General features: G+C 41.7%; 2 protein-coding genes across 2 annotated transcripts in view; one reads left to right on the forward strand and one right to left on the reverse strand.

Moving 5' to 3' along the window:
- The window catches only part of CYP2R1 (cytochrome P450 family 2 subfamily R member 1), a 30,501-nt gene extending 29,704 nt beyond the window's left edge, over positions 1-797 (reverse strand). Inside the window, exon 1 of the mRNA XM_074999037.1 lies at positions 585-797. Within this exon, the coding sequence (XP_074855138.1) occupies positions 585-797 (213 nt within the window). The remainder of the gene's footprint in view (positions 1-584) is intronic.
- Positions 798-1,059: 262 nt separating this feature from the next.
- On the forward strand, positions 1,060-19,434 carry LOC142015495 (calcitonin). Its single transcript, XM_074999040.1, has 5 exons — positions 1,060-1,080; positions 16,332-16,638; positions 17,866-17,961; positions 18,280-18,411; positions 19,219-19,434. Exons 3-5 carry the CDS (start codon positions 17,876-17,878, stop codon positions 19,415-19,417), a joined length of 417 nt encoding a protein of 138 aa, XP_074855141.1. The 5' UTR covers positions 1,060-1,080; positions 16,332-16,638; positions 17,866-17,875; the 3' UTR covers positions 19,418-19,434.
- The last annotated feature ends 722 nt before the right edge of the window (positions 19,435-20,156 follow it).

The raw sequence follows: 20,156 nt of genomic DNA on the forward strand, positions 1-20,156 counted from the left end.
TCCTCCACAGGGACTAGGGACACTATGCGCATGCCCTTGGGATGGGCTACTGCATACAGTGACTGATAACACTACAGACATGTCTCTGGGATGGAGCATCCTGCACAGTGACCAGTAGTGCTACAGACATGCCCCAGGACAGAAGTCCTGTAAACTGACTGCTGGCACTAAGGATGTGCCCCTGGAACAGGAGCCTTGCACAGTGACTAGCGGTGGTACGGACAAGACCCTAAAAAGGGAGTCCTGCATGGTGACCAGCATCACTACAGGCATTCCCTGGCACAGGAGTCCTTCACTGTGACTCGTGATGCTATGAACATGCCACATGACAACAGTCCTGCATGGTGACTAGCAGCACTACGGACACGCCCCGGGACAGAAATCCTGCAGCAGTGCTACGCACGTGCCCCTGCGACGGGAGTCCCGCACGGGGACCAGCGGCGGTAAGCACGTGCCCTGGGTCAAGGTGCCCTACGCTGTTCTATAATCATAGCTTTTGGCTGCAGTGTGGGGGGATCGTTCCTTAACCGGCCTTTCCCTCAAGCAGGCCCCACGCCGGCAGAGGCAAGGCGGTGCTCACATACCTCACCGTGGACTTGGCTCTGCCTCTTCATATAGACGTGCGGTTGTTCCCTGGCTAGCGAGTAGATGTTGCCGATGAGCGGCAGCCCCCGAGGCCCCGGCGGAAACCCCGGCGGCCGCCTCTGCTTCAGCAGCTGCCTCACCACCAGCGCAAGGACCAAGAGCAGGAGTGCACCAGAACCCACCGCCGTGACCACCTGGCCCTGGGACCACATTGCACCGCTGCCGCCCCGCCCAGCGGCCGCGCCAGACTCCCGTTGCCCCGCCCCTTCACACAGACACGTGGGCTGGGTCTTCCCTCGACCGCCCTGGTTGGCGGTCGGACCGGCTAGTCAGGAGACTCCAGCTGTGATTGGTGGAGTCAGTCGGACGCCGACTCTTTGCCAGCCTCCGCTCTATCTCCCGCCCTCGCTGTTCAAAGAGGACGTTGGGATTTCGGCCGTTGGGAGGAGTCGTTAGTGCCTCCACGCCTCAACTAGCCGCTCCGCTGGTAACTAGGTCTGCGGCCTTTGGGTCCTGCTGTGCTCCTTGCCGCGGCCAAGGCGGGCTGGTTACATAATTTCCCCGTGTAACCGCCCTGCGCAGACACACAGTTCGTCCCAGCCCCCTCCAGCCCAGCAGCGCGACGACCGGGGAGCTAAGCTGCCAAGACCCTGCTGGGTTGTTTAAAGGAGGGAGCTGCCACCTGTGCTTGCAGGAAAGGTCGCTGCAATTTGCAGAGAGCCCTGTAGTGTCTCCGAGACATGGGTGACTGGAGGTAGCACTCGAGAGGTGGGTGCACCGGCCCCCCCGCTCCAGCCTAAATTCTAATTGCTAAATGGCGGTGCACCCTCATGTCCCCTCCCTGTGCCTCTGCGTGGCCCTCCCTGCACACACTCAGAGAGAGCCTCAGTGGGGTGTGGGGGGCGGAATTAGCGAGTCGCGGGGAGGAGCAGACAGAAATGAAGCACCTCACTAGAAAGAGAGTGGGTGGGTAGCAGGGAGGCAGCTTGGAAGCTGCAGGGAGTTTTGGGGATTTGGATTGACTTTTAACTGCGGGTGGGGTGGCATTTTACACCACCTTGTCTGCTTGCAAAGTTGGCAGAGCAGGCTAAGACACTTTAAGAATGTTTCCCATAGATGGAAGGATCTGCTGAGGGTCAGAATGACTACCTGCCGGCTGTCAGCATCAGCCAGTAACTCCAGAAATGATGCCCTGGAAAAACCTTTGGGGGAGAAGCTTCCAAATCAGGCTATGGGGAAAAATTTCAACAGCCCTTACATGATTTAGGAGCTTAACTCTTACTGAATTTCAGGAAGATCTAGGCTTCTAAATAATTTACAGGCTTTTACATAGCCCTCTATATGTGATGATTATTTTATTGGTTTAGAAGGATGGATATGCAAAATACTTGGCTTTTCCATCTAAAAAGTAAATTGATTACTGTTTTGAATAAAACATTATGAACATGTTTGAGAGAAAGGAATCTTTAACTTTGGAAAGATTTTCATTTTTATTTTGCTACGGTACGACTGTGCAGCTGTGAAAGACAAAATGCAAACTGCATGTTTGAATTGCTTTCGTATGATACCAAGTCATGCTACACTTATCCGTGATGAGGGTGTGCGATATATTTCTAATGAACAGAGATTAAATTGGGTAGGGGGGAGTAAAAGAAAAGGAGACAAAATGGAAAGTGTGTTCCAAAGAGGAAATTGACTGATGATAAACTCAAAAGTTCTATTTTTTACACTTTGTATCTTATGTAGTGCTTGAAGGTTATTTTTAAAGAAAATGCATAGCCAGGCTAAAGCACTGCTCTGTTCCTGTTTCTATGACTACTTTCCCCTCCATACCTACCCTCTCCCTCTTCTGGACATTCCACCATTATATCTTCGAAGTGTGGATTGCAAATCAACATTCAATAAAAGTACTGTTGCACTCCATTTCACATTATTTTGGAAAGATTTTGCAGTCATTGGAATGTTTGGGTGAAAATGGCAGTGTCCCAAAATACGAAGTAGACTGTATTCAGCACTTTCTTTGAGAGAGCTAAGCAGATTATTATTCACGGTTGTGTCATCTACTCCCAATATTACACAATAATTTCAATCTGACAATTTTGATCTTCTGTGCTGATTTTGAAACTCAATAGTACAGGCTGGACCTCTCCACTCCAAATCTCTCTTATCTGGCAACAGCTGTAGATTGGCATGATTTTAGTTAGCCCAGATGACAATTTATGGGTGTGGCCAAGTTTCCTAGGGTTCCATGAAGTTTATTTAGAATCACCAATCCTGGCTGTCAGTGTTCTGTGCTATAATTTAGCTGTAATTTACCCCCAAATGGAAGTATTGGTAGTAATGCTAGACAGAATTGAGCACCTTTGGTTCAACACACTCTCTCATTTGGCACCGTTCAAGTCCTGAGGGTGCTTGACTAGAGCAGTTCAACCTAGAGTTTGTAGCTGAACCTCCATGCATAGAGAGGGAGTTCCTTTACTTAACTGGTATCTTTGAATAGTAACAGACAGCTAGCCGTGTTAGTCTGTATTCTAACAAAACAGTAATACAGTGCTTTAAAGACTAACAAAATGATTTATTTGGTGATGAGCTTTCGTGGGACAGACCGACTTCATCAGATCAATAGCATTTCCAGTACAGACTGAGATCTATAAGTACAGAGGTTCAAAAAAAATTGCAATAAGAGGTAAGACTCTTAACATCCCCTGCTGCTCACCTGCCTCCTTCAGTCCTATGTACTTGAATTGTCAGTTTTATTGCAATTATTTTTTACCTCTGTGTTTATCAGTCGAATGAGGAATGCAAATGAAGAAAATTGAAGATGCAAATGAAGGACTGATTTACTTCAAAAGAGATTCTTTTGAAAGAAAAAAGCAGTGTAGACATGGCTCTTTCAAAAATAAACCCCATAAAAGAAATTAGGAATAAGGGTTCTTTTGAAAAGGGGGTTTATTTTCGAAAGAGCCACTTTTACACTGATTTTTTTCTTTCGAAAGAATCTTTCAAAAGGAGATATGCAAATGAAGTGCAATATGTGTAAATCAGCACTTCATTTGTATTTTCAATTTTTTGCATTTGCATTCCTCTTTTGAAAGAGGAATGCACGTGTAGATGTAGCCAAAGGAATTGACGTTTACTGTCATACAGCTTATGTGCTTAGGTAACAGAGAAGATTGTAATAGAGAATGAAGGTGTTGGAAGTACATTCAGGAGGAATAATGATCTCAGTTTTGGCCATGTTGACCTTAAGAAGATGCTGAATCATCCAAGATTAAATTTCTCATAGTCACTGAAGAATGCATGATTGAGTACAGAAGTAAGGTCCAGAGTGAAGAAGTCTATCTGAAAGTTGCCAACACAAAAATGATAGTTAAATCCATATGAGATGATCCATTCACTCAAGGATAAAATATCCAAGCAACAGACAAAAGATCCAAAAGCTGAGCAGGGAGGATATGATGGGCTGAGTCACAGAGCTTGCGGTTGTCCCATTGTGCACTGATTAAACCACTGACACCCCACTTTCTACTCTTTGGAGGTCATTAACATCTTGTCCTGTTGGGCCAGAAGCTCTGATCTCCCCCAGCAAAGGTGCAGAGCTGGGATAACTGCCCCTGCAGAGCAACACAAATGATGAACCAGTTCAGCTCTGGGAGGCTGCTCCTATACGAGTTCAGCATCCAGGAAACCAACCCCCAAAAGGGACCAAAATCCAGATAAATACATCTTACTCTGCGTCAAAGTTTTACATGGAGAAAGCCCGTAAATATGTCCATCCCCTTTGTCAATGAAAGGGAGATATGCACAGTGGTTGCTCCCCCTCCCCAGGTAACAGTTATTTATACAGCTTGATAATAAATAAAATCAGTTTTAGTAAGTATAAAAAGTAGGATTTAAGTGATTACGTGTGAAAACAGTCAGATTAAAAAAACCACCTAATTCTAGTGTACTAAGAAATTTGTTAAATACAAATTGTTACCCTAAACAGTTAATCTAAACATCTTTAACAAGTTGAGCAGCCTCCTGTCTTGGGCCCAATCCTTCTCCTTTTCAGCCTTTCATGTTTCCAGAAGGCATTTTAGGCGGTAAGGGGAGCATTGCCTGGTACATGGCAACTGCCCCCAGGCCTACTAACATGGGGGAACAAAGGGGACAATTGGCCCAGGGGCCAATAATTCTAAGAGGTCCGGTGCTCCTGACCACCACCACTGCTGCTGGGGCAGCAGCTGGATCCCTGGCTCCCTTTGAATCACCACCACTGTGCTGGGCATGGGGCTCTGAGAGCTGCAAGGATGTCCAATGCTGCGGTCCACGTACACCGAGGGCTGGCTGCCCCAGCCCTGCCCCTTCTGCCTGAGGCACTTCCCCTTCTGGTGGCACAGAGCCAGCCTCCACCTTGCTTTCCCCAGGGCTTGCAGTGGCTGCAGACCCCACTGATTGTCCCTATTGTTGGTTCTTCCCCCTTATATCCCTTTTGCCCAAGGCAAATATTTGTTGTACTCAGTTCAAACTTTTCTCACCTTGAGCAGAAAAATACCAGATCAAAATGGCTTACAGCAACAGGTGCCCTGGCCACAAGTCTTTCTGGGACCAACCGCAGTTTGGGCTTATAGGACAAACAAGATTATTCACAGGTTGTTGATTGATCTCTGAGCCATTAAGTTTCTGAAGCATTAGTAATGGCCTCATTAGTACATTTAGAATTATAAACAGATCCACACTTCATATTTTTATTTTCACATACAAGCACAATACATGCACAAAAATAGGCTATACGGATTCAGAAAACTGTAACTTTAAAATTAATGTCATATGATGCATTTTTCATAAAATGTCTTCGAGTGTGCATATTTATAAACTAATTTTCATAAAGTATGGTGGAGGTCTGTGTCACAAAGATTCTGTTAGGAGAGTTAAGCTCCCTGTCTTTATAGTCGCTCTTCTTTTCATTTCCATTTGCAAAATAGTTTCCCTTTTATTAAATACCAGTGATCTTTTCTGGTAATATTAAGTATATTTTGTCTCAGCAATGGGAACTAATCAGTTAATTACAAGGTTTGGGTTTTAATCCAACTCTAATGCTATTCTGTTTTAAAGTTAAAATGTTCAGTATTATTAAAGGCTTGTAGCTAGTTTGTGCACGTGGTTTTCAGCCTTTTCATAAGGCTTTTGTTGAACCTTTTGACATCACCAAGTCAACCCACATCAACTGAGCAAGTTTAACATGTTTCTTGATTATGATTACAAATAGTGGCTGAACAAACAAACCTTTTAGAACATTCATTCTTAGTTATATGCAGTTAAAATGTTTTTATAATTATGATAACTTACAGTTAATTTGCATCCAAAAAGACTCTAAAGAGACGAAGAAGGCAAGTCAGTGATAGGAAGTGACTGTCATATTTCATTTTGTTTGTTTTTGTTCTGTTATAAGAAGAAGTATCATACACAGATATGTGGGTAGCTTTTCCTTCAGTGATGATCTTGGGATCTCTCTGTTATATTCTTATCAGAAAGTGAATAATTTCTAATTTCCTTCTGTATCTCACATAGGCTGTGTCTACACGTGCACGCTACTTGGAAGTAGCGGCGCCAACTTCGAAATAGCACCCGTCATGGCTACACGTGTTGGGCGCTATTTCGAAGTTGAAATCGACGTTAGGTGGTGAGACGTCGAAGTCGCTAACCCCATGAGGGGATGAGAATAGCGCCCTACTTCGAAGTTGAACGTCGAAGTAGGGCACGTGTAGATGATCTGCGTCCCGCACCATTGAAATAGCGGGGTCCGCCATGGCGGCCATCAGCTGAGGGGTTGAGAGACGCGCTCTCTCCAGCCCCTGTGGGGCTCTATGGTCATCGTGTGCAGCAGCCCTTAGCCCAGGGCTTCTGGCTGCTGCTGCCGCAGCTGGGGATCCATGCTGCATGCACAGGGTCTGCAACCAGTTGTCGGCTCTGTGGATCTTGTGTTGTTTAGTACAACTGTGTCTGGGAGGGGCCCTTTAAGGGAGCGGCTTGCTGTTGAGTCCGCCCTGTGATCCTGTCTGCAGCTGTGCCTGGCACCCTTATTTCGATGTGTGCTACTTTGGTGTGTAGACGTTCCCTCTCAGCGCCTATTTTGATGTGGTGCTGCCCAACGTCGAAGTTGAACGTCGACGTTGCCAGCCCTGGAGGACGTGTAGACGTTATTCATCGAAATAGACTATTCGATGTCGCTACATCGAAATAAGCTATTTCGATGTAGCGTGCACATGTAGACGTAGCCATACTTGCATTCACCCATGTTACTTAATTCTCTTAGCTCACTGACCCCCTATTTATAGGCTGGTTACTTCTTTAACCACCTCTGACACTTGTATTCTATATTACACTTCTGATTAAGAATAAGTTGGAAAAGATATAGGCAGATTAGCGTTTTCTCCCTAAAATTCCATGATTGTTTCCCACTTAATATCTACTAATAAGTGCTCTTGTTCAGTCCATTCACACCAGAATTTATGAAGAGCAATCCCTAGTAGATAACGTTTTTATATCATACAAAAATAGTGTTAGAAAAACTTTTCCTCTTTCCTTTTCTGTTGAGAGAGAAACTGTGCATGAAATACACATGCTAATTACCTAACACAAGGAAATTTAAAAAACTAATTAAATAAATCTGCTGACAAACACAAGATTTTATCTAGGGGTGTTAAACAACACTTTCTTAAGACACCCATAAAAGTACAATTACTAGTTTACAAATTACAGTCTCTGGCTAGCTAAACCTACAAATGCTATGGTATTTTGTAGATATGTTAAACAGGAATAAGTAGTGTCTCATAATTTCTCTTGGCACTTTGTTATTCAGAAGTTGAAAAACTGCACTTTTTCAGTTATGGTACTGTCTACTCTAAACAGTAAAAATCATGAGACAGGCCCCCAAAATTATGAGATTGACTTAAAAATTTAGATTTATTTAAAACAGTTTTGTGACCTCTTTATTAGCTTTTGAGCCTTCAGGGTACACTTAGGTTACATTTTCAAGCTTTCCTCTGCAACCATGAATTAGAAACTTACTTTAAAAATATGAAAAATGAAATTGTCAAGAAATCACTTGTTTCCATCAGAACAGATTTAAGTAAAACAGCAAATATCATGAGAGTTTCAATTTAATCATGCGAGTTTGCAATACTTACTTCTCCAAAGTATGTAGCCCTTACCTTGATCTCTTTATCAAAAATACAGAGACCTGTAGAAGCTTCACAGAAGAGACTAGACTAGTTTTTTGTCTATGCATTGTTCCTATTGCAACACTCTGGCTACACAACTGATACAAAAAGCTGGCTTTATAAACTATGTGGGGCTGACTAATTTCTCCCAGGCCTCCCTATGTGGAGAGCATATGAGTGCACATAAGGATACGAGTGTGTGTGTAGTCAGAGTACATTGCGCTGTAGTGATCCTGGTTCAACTGAATAGCTACTATTGGGCTACGAAGACAAAGGTTGTACTAAATTGAACAGGATCCAAACAGCCTTCTGATTACTGCTGAGAGTGAGAAGGCAGGAGGAGCATATCTTTGCTGAAACTGAAGACCTTGTCTGTAGTTTCTCCATCTGACTTTTGCTGACATTCCATTAAAGTATAGCATGCAATCATATGATTTTCATTCATGCAAGCAATCAGATCCATAGTGTGTGTGTATCTGCATACGTATAAGAAGATTAATTGTCCATTCCGATTGTAACTTTCAAGTAGAAATGGAGAAGACTGTTCACCCCGCCTCAAGTGCAGGATGTGTAAGATTGAAAAGATCTATTAGATTTAAATTTAAATTACAGTAAAGTTCCTCAGTCAGATTTTCTTCCCTCATGCTGGTCTGGAGATGTAAAGTGGCCATATGCTAGTCATATCTGGGGAGCTGAGAATTTCCCTCATTGTATGAGCCCTCAGCAGGTGGAAGGCCAGAATAGCTGCCTCCCATGTCATTCTCAATCATAGAATGGCTTTGGACAGAAGTGGATGTGGATGGAGCTCTGTTGTGTGTTGGTAATTTATAGTTGACAGGAGATCCTAGTGGGATCCATTGTACTTGGTATGAGTTAGGGCTCAGGGCTTGCTCAAACCATCAGTGTCAAAGGACTGGAACAATGTAGAACTGAGAATCAGGGAACCATAAATGGCTTTTTAATAGTTTGTTCTATATCTTGTGCTAAGCAGATCTCAGTGCAGACTAGACTCTGACCCTCCTAATTTTAAAATGCATGTTCGAACACATCCCTTTAAATAAGTCAGATTTGTTCTCAAATTTAGATTTTATAAAAACAAGCTTTTACAGAACCAAAGACCAAAGGAAAGGAAGTTCCATTATTTCTATGAAGTTAAAAATCCATTGTTAAAAAATCTGATGCTTGCAATCATACTACTGTAGCTTTGTTCTGGAATTGGAAACTGAAGTGAAAATTGATAGCTTCTTATTGTGAAAAAAATTCAAATCACTAAAAAGAAAGTTATATTTTAAAAATTCTTCATTTAAAAAATTATTGTCACACTAATAATGCAGGCTGGGGCTTTAAAAAACCAACCTCAGTCCTATTCATTTAGATTTTTTTTTAATGTCAGGACAATTTTTGTTTAGGATTGAAGACTAAAAGATAGTCAGTCTTATAATTTGTTTTGTGACTATGGTTACTACGCACTATCTGATCATATTACACCACCTGATGGTGTGTGTCCTCCTGGAATATAATCACTTGCTATGGGTTTCCAGCATTTAACCTTAAGCCTAACAAAACATCCAAAACACAATGAAATCTTAGTATGACTCATATGCATGCAAATGTACACACCTTATTTTTTTAATTTTAATTAGTCTATAATCTGCAGGTGTATTTTCTTTTGCATGAAGTAGTTGTATTAAAGGAGAAAGGAACCAATAACCTGACAAATGTACAAACAAATACAGAGCCAATTTCATTATATCAGCCTTCTGAGACAAACAAGCCATAGTGAGTCTGTAGACTTATTAAAAAACTAGTGTGTAGTATTCATTGTTGGTTATATCATCCTCCTGCCATGTAACCCATTTGAGTTACTTCAATGCTACTCTGTTAGTGGTTGTGGCAGTAAAGTCCAATTTTATAATGGAAAGTCCTATAGGAGCCTCCATTTTCTTCCTGAGCATTATCTCTATATTTTTTAACCAGGGGAAGGAGGTTTGCAGCCCCTTGTGTCTATTAGGTGACAAAAACAACTAGAAGACTGATATAGTCAGGTACAAAGATCTTCACTCTTCTTACCCTTATTCTTTTCTCCTCCATTCCCAGAGCAAGGCAGAAAGTAACACATAATTTAAAATATTATTCTCAGTGGTCTTAATATATTAGCCTAGAAAAAATGTAGATATCTGGGAGTAACCCAATCTACTCATATGTTACTTGACTCATTAATGCATTCTCAAGAGACAAATGGGATAGTAAATTTCTTGGACTCACAGATAGAGTTCTTGTGCAAGCAGTGGCTAAAGAATGCCTGATTCAGCTTTCCATGGCTATTGCAGAGAAAATACTTCTACACTGAGATCAACTTCAGTGATTAGGTAGCTCAGGAAACTTTAAGGCTAGAGAGTTTTCTCAACAAAACTTGTGGAGTGTCTACACATAAAATGTGTTTTGTCAGCACTTCCTTCCTCTGAGGAATAATGCCTTTGTGTAGATTTTCTGGAGGGCCTTCTGTTGACAGCTAGGGCTTCTGGTTTAGTGGGCAGCCCTGTTTGCTGAGCTTCCAATTGGCCATTCTGTTTGGAGAGCAGCTGCGCAGTCTGGCCACTCTGTTGACACAATGGATTGCTCCTTTGATCTGCTTTTGTGTGGACATGATCTGTTGACAGAAGTTTTGCCAGAAGAGCTCTTCCAACAGTAACTTCTGTGGACAGATTGCTGTAGTGTATACACAGCCTAAGAGATTTTGCAAGGCAGATGGTTATTTAATGGCCAAATTAAAATCTGCCTGAACTGCTATTTACTTTTATAGAATTGGTGTCCACTTACACTGTTCTGAATTTGGCCTTTCAGCTAGACTGGGCAAGCAGTACTCAGAAAGAGATTTGACATTCATATGGATAAGGATAGCCAGATTTTTAAATAATTCGAACAAAAACTGCCTCATTTTTAGACTTTAAGCCAATCTCCATTAGATATTAGGATGAGACCTACTTGGAGGGCTGATTATCCCACACCTGCCTACTGCAAGGTTTCTCACACTTTTTCTGAAGCATCTGGTGCTGTCCACTGTTTGAGCCAGAATGCTGGACTAGATAGACTATGGTTCTGATCCAATATAGAAATTCCTATGTTCCATATTACTCCATTTATAGAAAGTGACTGATGTATGATGTAATTTACTCTATCTGAATGAGGCTTAGTTAGACTTTGTGCTTCCTGCATATTTTGTGCATGGAGTGGGTGGGGCATGAATTCAATTCCTCACAGCTCACTTGATCTGTATGATAAATTAAGAGAAATGGTACCATCTCAGCCCACACCTATCATGCATGTCTGTTGTGTTTGGTGTAGCAAGTGGCTGTTCCTTTCCCCTGTGTTTCCTTCATGTTCAGCTGCTTTGTACATTTTACAGGCTTGTGTGTGTTGGAAAATTGCTTTATGTCAGAAAACGTTAACAAACACCATGCTAAACACACAGTATAAGCAGTATTTTGTTTACAATCATTTCACCTGGTGGTGCTGAGCAGGGTTAACCAAGATCAGAATACACAATGAAAATGAGTAGAGTAGGGGAAATGGCTATGTTTTCAGCTAAAACTTTTTAACATTAACACTTTTAAACAAGACTTTGTCCCTAGCCTAGAAAAGCAATGTACTGTTATTGGAAAATGAGGGCTTCTCTTTATTGCATTATATCTGCATCTGTAACAAAAAACAGTCTGAATGTAGCTTTCAAATCTTGATACAATGAACCCATCTCTATCTTGATATTTGAGAGAAAATATTTATGTGGAAAGTTGGATCCCTTTAAGAAAAAATGTATTCTGATGTAATGTGAATAATTGTGTATTCCATGTTGAAAAGACTAATGCATTTTCTGTTTCTTCAGATATTAATACTGTGGGTTAAAGACCTTGGAAGCAAAAAAATTAACTGTAAATAATGACAAACTGCTTTTTAAAAAAAGTTGGCCCAGTGAAGGATATTACCTCACCCTGTCTGCTTTAAAGACAAATATTTTCTAATGTCCAGAAACAGGGATAACAAAGAGGCAAAATACACTAATTTATTCTTTCAATAGGTTATTAGAGGTTGCCTTGGTGAAAATAAGCAACCTGAATGGGGTATTTTAAACCCAACTTCCATCAATCTGGTAGAAGGAAATAAAGCATCTCAAAGCCAAATATTTTTTTAAAAATTAAATCAATATTTAAAAAAAAATTCCTAAAGGAATTCCAGTGAAATGCAAGTCATATTTCTGCCTCTCAGGTTAAGATACTCTCATTTCTGCCGATTGATCTTTGAATTCGTTAAAGTTTTAGCAAAGCAATCTGTGCTGTCATCTTGTTGGCACGAATTCAGATGCGTTTGGTAAATGTCCTACATTTTCTTTTAGAACGTTATTTCAATTGTAAATAAGTTGGGAGTTTGTCTGTACATGAAAGCCACGTAGATGCACAGCCAACAGTTCCCGAGAGAAATGGTGAACCTTCGTGCAAAACACCAATTTCACCTTGTGGCAGTCCTGAAAATCCTTACCAAACTTTGAAATTATGCTGGTGGTAGTCAGCAATGCACTAATTTCTGCAGTTCTTGAAAGTATGATAATTTTTTTTGATTAGCTTCCGTACATGAAATTAATTCCTCGCGCATGTATAATGCAAGCACAGGGTTGGTCAAGTGTTAGTGAACTTAATGTAAACAAGAGGAATAAAACTTAAATGTACGTGGACACTTTCATCAAAAACAGAAAAGTCAAAATTGTATATGTAAATATAGGGAAGTCTCCAGGAAACTATATCCCCGAGGTAATTTACACTTAAAAATAATCTCTACAGCATAGGTTTGCATTTATATACAGCCATCTATTGCGTATTGCAGTTGAACTCGGGAACTTGAAAATAAAACATGGAAGCCCCCCCAGGACCTTTAACGGCCATTAAAATCCTGAACCCAGTGAAAACTGCGGAAGGACGTAAATTCTCGGTCATTTAGGGAAACCCTCTGAGGCTGATTTACAACCATCCTGTTACAGATAGCCAGTGAATTACGTGCCTCTTTTAACACGTTTTCACTACGATCAAGCATCTTTATGGTTTAGATCTAAAAATAAAATTAACAGAAGAGCACATACTGTGCATTCACCTTCAAACGCTATCAATCGGCACATAAATATTGTTAGTACAAAATGAGGTATCCCTTTAAGTATACTTTGAGTACAGGTCAGGTTATAGAAAGTTAGGCTCCTAAACCCAAGAGTAGGCAGCCAAATGAGTGGCTTGAATTTCCAAAGTGTTACACTCAGCTGCTTGAAATACAATTACAATCTCTTAAATGAAGGGTTGTGAGCCTAATTACCCATTTGAAAGCGTGAGACATAATCTGTAAAATGTTTATGTGATTTCACCAGCTTTTCAGAAATGAAAGGTTGCCGTAGAGTGCCACGGTGTCATTACCAAATATTAACTAAACCTGTAATAAGAAAGCCACGTATCTGATTTTCAAGCACATGTAGACAATAGTTTCAAATGATGGGAAATAATGAATCGGGAATTAGAATCTATATGAGTAATTTAAGTAAATGGATAAGTAATGATTATATATGGGTGTGTACAGCGAATATATATGGGATAATATTTCTGTGCAGGAACTGTCTCTCTGAACAATCTTGAAAGCTTTACTATTGTGGTCACATGGTGTGATGGTTTCTATCAGTTTTCCATATGCATAGCTACTCGATAACACAGGCCGGGGGAGAGGGGTCCCCTTCGGAATACCGCAGGGTCCAAAGCTGCCTGGGTTAGGAGAGAAATACTTGCTTTCGATCTTCGTAATTATGTGCCTGGATGCTCATTTCATACGATGCGCCTATGGACGGAGTATCATCGCTACAAACAAACGGGAACGGCTGGAAAGGGTTTCGGTGCACGTCTCCGGGGTGCAATGAAAAGGCTTTTTCTGCTTTAGAGCCCTGAGAAGCAATCAGCCTGATGCACTTCTCTCCTCTCTCTCCAGCGCTCCCAGAGGGGGATTTCTCGGTAACCACCCTGCTCGCTCTCCCTCACCCAGGCTCCCCGTGTCTCCGTTACACCGGAGCCAATTCCCGGAGTCCTGCCAAACGCGCGCAGCCAGAAAGGCAGCCCAAGGGACTCCAGGGCTTGCCCAAAGTCTCCCTTTCAGCAGCCTCCCGTTTTCTCCCTTTCAGCCGAATGAGATGGGGACGACTTGCTGCCTAACAGCAGGGTTTAACTCTGAGCCCCGGCTCCGGGAGCTACACATTGCTGTGCTCCGTTTCGTGTTGTGCAGCCGCTCTGCCCCTCTTCCCTGAGTGAATGTTATCAACCGAATGTAGCTGCGAGCCGGGACTCGGATACGCACGCGCCCATAGTGGAAAGCGAAGTAAAAGACAAACGTTGTCCAGTACTTACCAGCAGGAACAGTCTCAATAGCACAATGGAAAGGTAACTCAAGGGAGAAGAAAAGGCAATCTTTATTATGATGACGCAGACTGAGAGGGGTTTGCCCCCATTTGTTGTTGGGGGCAGAACCTATTCCAGCCCCTCCAGCTTTTCGGAATGGAGAAAGTACACCCCTTACTGATATTTTCCACAGGGAAAAGCTACGTGCTGTCCGCTCTTTCCCTTTCCATGGGTTCGTGTCAACGAGTGTGTGTGCAAAAAGCCTTTACAAACATACAGCAAATCCAGCCGTCCAGTAACGGAGCAGGTGTACAAACGCTAGACCCTTCTACGAAGCCTCTAGACAGTGACTAAGAGACCCCTTAAGAGTGATTCATTTGACCCTCTAGCTTAAACAGCTCGGTTCGGGCAGAGGCTTCTCCGCTGCGGATGCAGCTCTTCTAGCCTTAAGTGCCCCAGCACGGGAAGCAGCTGGGAAGCTGCCGGAACGTGACCACTTCAACTCTGGCACGGGGGGGACCGCGGATGCGAGGTACACTCCGAGCACTTCCAGCTGCTCCGAGCAGCCCGTACCAAGGGAGCTGCCACTTGAACGGTATTTACGGCAATCACTAAAGGCAGGGGTCTAGCACCAATGACTGCATCACGCCGGATACAACATCTGCGAATAATTCTCCCCTATGAGAGAAGGTGGTCGGGCCCATTCTGCAGTTTGTACACTTTCAGCGGACAATTTGCTGCGGAATAGAGAGGGGGTCTTACATTGCTACTAAGAGCCGCTGCTACCGTTAGTAAACAACAGTTCCGGATTTAAGATCAAACTTCACCCGGGCTTATATTAAATAAGCTACAAATCTTAATTGCGTATCACAGAAGACAATGTCATTGCTTTTACTTTTTCACTGAATCCTGTTCGATTCAGTGACTGTAAAACCTGTCCTCTAAAGAGTGCCCACCAAAGACCATTTGAAATCAACCCTGGTCAAAGAAGACGCAGAGAAGAACAAAGGGCCACAACTTAAGCCTCACCTTTGTAAAGCAGGAGACCAGGCTCCTGTCCCTTCAGTCTTCAGCAGCATCTCTCTTCAGACTTGCCTGCCACACAACTGCCTACCCCGCTAGCTGGCGCTGTTCTCATACCCTATGGAAAATTCATGTAATGCTCGGAGGGAGAGAATTATTTTGTAAGATATTCAAGCTTCCATTAGGAATTTAGGTTACACTGAAAAACAAGCATGGGTGTAAAAGGCTCTAGCGGGGTCGAGACTTGGGAAAGAGAGGAAAAGGGGAAATTGTTCTTCGCGGTTGACAGTCACTTTCCTTCATTACGGGCCGGATTGAATGCACAGTGAAATCAGAGTGAAGATTCACATTAATTTCATTGGCCCTGGGCTTCCCATTAATGCTTGGCTTTTATTTTTGGTTATTTTATAGCCTTCTTTCCCCTATTTACCCATTGTACATGGCCAAATGCAAATGTACATTAGGTATCAGGGAACTAAGGGAACAGTATCTCAGTTTGGAAATCCACACTCGGGAATCTGAAAAAATAAGCCCCGTTGAAATTAGGGAAACTACCCCAGGGAGCAAAGGTTTGCAGGGTCGGGCTTCAGGATGCCAAAGGAAACTTCTAATATGTTAAGCATAACAAACTTATTTGTTCCGAATAGTATTCTCGTAACGTGATATAAGTAAACTTATTTAATACATACAATTCCCATTCGTTAGGGAAATAGTGAAATAACTTCTGCACTGATGTTTCAATTTGTAGCGCAACATAAATTGTGCTATCAGAATAAGTTTGCAAGCAATAAATATTAAAATATTTATTTATATTTTAACATATACCCGTGTATCCAGTTACATTACTATAGCCGCTCATTTGCAGACTAAAAATAATGATAATCTGCTTCCAAAGTCCTTTTTTTCTGTCTGCAATGCGGTATTCTTTGCAGCAGATGTCGCTTCTAATAAGTAAATAACCTGTCCTTTGGATATTTCATAAAAAAGATATGGTACTTTGTGTGGGGGTAAGGGGGTGGACTGTACGTTATTAATCACTGGAGACGATTTCCCTTAGTTTTCATTAATCGTCAGTTTTTGTTTTTTTTTGGTTGGGTGACCTCAGTGCAAATAAACCTATCGGATGGCGCCAACTGACTAGCAAATTTTGTGAATGGAATACTCCGTGACTGAAGGATGACGTAATTCGAGACCTGTAGGTTTCCTGACTAGCTGTGGATTGGCTCCATTCTGCCAACAGACCTTGTGATTGGCTGGCCAGTGCCGGTCGAACGCCTACACGATTTCTCCCTGGCGGTAGATATAAAAGCGGGGGACTCAGGCATTGAACAGCATCACGATTCAGAAACATCTCTTGAGGAAACCTCTCTCCGCCACGTTTCACTGTTTCTTAAGAAGCTTTGCATTTCAAGGTAAGCATGCCATGCTCTTCCTTTTTTCTTTACTTTTTCTTCAGTCTGCAGTTTGGTCACCTCGCCTCAGAGCAGCTGAATTTGCAGGACTCGAAGATGTACGTGTACCCAAGAAGGTTTTTAACTGTTGCTGTGACTTGGCTTGTGATGTCTTTCTCTATTTTGCTTCCTCTGTTCTTTCAGAGGAGGCATAATTTGTGGTTAGCTAGAGGTCGTATACGTTACTGGGTTCGTCAAAATAAAATAGAAATAAAATAAAAATACCAAGATACAGGAAGGGTTGCACAGTTCCATTAGAATAATTAAAAGCAAGCGATACTGAGTGGTATCAGACATTATGTATGAAAAACCCTAAGCTCTCTACATTTCTGTATTACTTGTTTTCTTCTGTAAGCATTGTGAGCTTTTCAGAAAGTCTTTTTATAAAGTGACAGCCTTCATTGTATGTTAGCTAACAATATATGTTGTCTTAATAGGTGTTTTAATGTGTGAGTGAAAGGGAGAAGTTAATCTAAAGGTATTTAATTTAAGGCTCTGTGTGACAGAGGGAAGTTCTTCAAGATATGAGTTTTTAGAACTTTCTACTGTCTTGACGTATTTATATTTTTGGTCATAATTTGGGGATTTTTAAGGTAAAATTGATTTAAATGACACGTTTTGATAATTTTATCTAATTTGTATTTGAGTTTGAATATTAGTATGTCAACTGTATCAGGAAGTGAGCATCCTTTAATATAATGTAGAGATTTCTAAACAAACAGAATTATTTTTAAATTTAGATCCATTACATGCATTAATAAAATGAAAATGCAGAAAAGTATTGGTCATATTTTAAAAATAAAAATAGCTTTATCTTTCATACTTTTGGATAAGATTTACTATACTTAAAGTGCCATTTTGTCTAGTTTAGATACGTGGGATTATGTATAGTTCTTCAACTACTGGGCGAAGAAGCACATTTCCCATCATTTTATAGACAAATCTGCCTTAACAAATACCATTTTAGTTACATCCTGGTATTAATCCTAACTCTGAAAAACTTAAAATATGACAATATGATCATACACAAAACTCGTGAAAATTATTTGAGAAAATTAAAGCAAAAGGCCAAAGCAACTGAACAGCTTATTAGCAGGTATTCCTGAGAAAAGACAGCATCTTTAGTAGGTCCGACCCGATTGAGAAGGTTGGAAAATGGCCATTGTTTGACGTGACTCTTTGTTGTAGAGAGGACATTATGGTTATGCTGAAGATTTCGTCGTTCCTTGCTGTTTATGCCTTGGTTATGTGCCAGATGGACAGCTGCCAGGCAACTCCACTCAGGTAAGAAGCAGAGTTGTGGATACTCATGAGTTTCGGAGCGCTGAGTCTGAACACAGTGGAGCCTTTTCCTCCTGGCTGCAGATAGGAAATGCGCTACAGTGAAGGCGAACACTTAGATCTCCTAATAGTGCTCTTTGGAACGCTCACGTTTTACCTGTGTAGTGTGGGGGGGCTGAGGTCGGTACGCATAGAGACAGCGGTGCCAACAGAGACACCGACGTGGAGTAGCTTAAGGAAGAGCTAATCAAAGCGCACACGCGCGCGAGTCTGAGCAGCAGTTACGCTTGTGTTCATGCTGTCTGGCTTGTCTCCACCTAGACCTGGCTTAGACTCCGTAACAGATCGAGTGACACTCAGTGACTATGAAGCTCGGAGGTTATTGAACGCGCTGGTAAAAGAATTTGTCCAGATGACAGCGGAAGACCTGGAACAAGCGACGGAGGAGAACAGGTAAGGGGTTAAAGTCCCGCTGGTAGACACAGCGGCTGGGGAACTCCCACCAGAGCCTCCGCAGCAGCCGCTCGGGCAAGCCGAGAATTTCCTCTCCCTGGGGACTGCGGGTGACTTCGTATGTAGTCGGGAAGGGATGGCCCTGCAGAGCCGCTTTCCCGTGTCAGTGACAGGAGGATGGTTTGCACCTAGTTAACCTGACTGTGTCTGTTTTTACCCCCTGGAGAAAATTAAAAAAAAGTCGTTGGAGGGTGAGTTGAACTTCAAGGAGGGGGTTGTTGTAAATATGGCAGCAAGAGGTATGTTCTCCTAATGGGAGTACTGAGGGCTATGCCATCGCTCCTGGATTCTCTGTCGCGATAGTGCATGCTGTCGTGAGGCATGGATGGCCATTGATTGAAACTGGAGCATTCTGTTGGTGCACGCAGCATCACCCTCTCCCTCAGGGCCAAGGCATGCAAGTACATTTGCATTAAACATAACGAATTCCTGTTGCAAAGCATGTTGATGAATGAGAGATTGAACAGCATGTCCACTACGGTAGAAGGCAAACCTCCTATCCTATGACTACCAGCATCCAAAAATCAAATCAATTTGCTTGATAAGTAAACACTATTAATTTTGTTGATGATAAAACTCTGCTGTTCCTCTGGTTTTAAGTGTGACACCCCTTCCTCCTTGCATGAAATGAGTGAGGGGATTTTTTTTCTTTTCTTTGTCTCCTTAATGATATATTAAATCTAGGTATGTAATGCATGACTGTGCATGATTTGTATTACTTTGTTGGCATGTTTTTTCCCCCTGCAGCCTGGATAGACCTATTTCCAAACGCTGCGCCAGTCTGAGTACTTGTGTGCTGGGCAAACTGTCTCAAGAATTGCACAAATTGCAAACTTACCCTCGTACTGACGTCGGGGCTGGAACTCCTGGCAAGAAAAGGAATGTGATGAATGACCTGGAAAATGAACGCTATGCAAACTATGGGGAATCCCTGGGAAGCAACTAAACACTCTTATTTCCACCCTTCTTTTTTTTTTTTTTAACTTGATGCATGTGGCGCTAACCTTGATTGCTAACTTTGCTATGTTATTTTGATTCTGTTTTTGACAGAGAATGTTTGAGATGGACTTAAAGTTAGAAAGATAAAGTACATAACACACATCCCAAGTTAGAAAAAAAATACCAAATAAAAATAATTAGCAGCACTGAGACTTCAACTGATTTTCTTAGACAGTTATTTAAAAAAAATCTAAACAAAGCTTTTCATTTCTGGCTATTACATGTACAGCTAGATTCTTCTTTCATGCCTGCTCATACCCTTGTTCAATAAATGTATTTTTCTATGAGGACTAGGCCTATTGTTTTAATTAATTGTGTGGGAATGCAAGATTTTAGACAAAGGCAGGAAAGTTTTTTACAAATATTTCCAGAAATGAATCAGAGCCAGACAAGACAAAAGTTGTATAATTTAAATGCAGAATAGCTGAGCTATTTTATTATATTCATGTATAAAGGAAGAACCCCTTGACCATCTTAAAATTTTCTGTATTTATGAGTGTATGAGACAGATTATAGATGCATAGTTTTAGTAAAGCAATTTGTGTGACCTTTTGAAATGGCTAAGCATCAAGAAATGCATGTGTTAAGTAGTGTGAAAACACTAAAAATGTAGTCTAGTTTTAAAATTGTTCTCATTCATCAAGGTAAGAATGTCAATATTCCTTGTTCATTTTCCTTAATTATTT

The sequence above is a fragment of the Carettochelys insculpta genome, chromosome 6 (assembly GCF_033958435.1).
Source record: "Carettochelys insculpta isolate YL-2023 chromosome 6, ASM3395843v1, whole genome shotgun sequence".
Classification (NCBI taxonomy): Eukaryota; Metazoa; Chordata; order Testudines; family Carettochelyidae; genus Carettochelys; species Carettochelys insculpta.

Bases quoted from the DNA above. Each gene is read 5' to 3' on its own strand.
- LOC142015495 (XM_074999040.1), top strand. From the start codon at position 17,876: ATGGTTATGCTGAAGATTTCGTCGTTCCTTGCTGTTTATGCCTTGGTT. The intron at 17,962-18,279 runs GTAAGAAGCAGA...GTCTCCACCTAG, and splicing joins TGCCAGGCAACTCCACTCAG to ACCTGGCTTAGACTCCGTAA. The intron at 18,412-19,218 runs GTAAGGGGTTAA...TTCCCCCTGCAG, and splicing joins CAAGCGACGGAGGAGAACAG to CCTGGATAGACCTATTTCCA.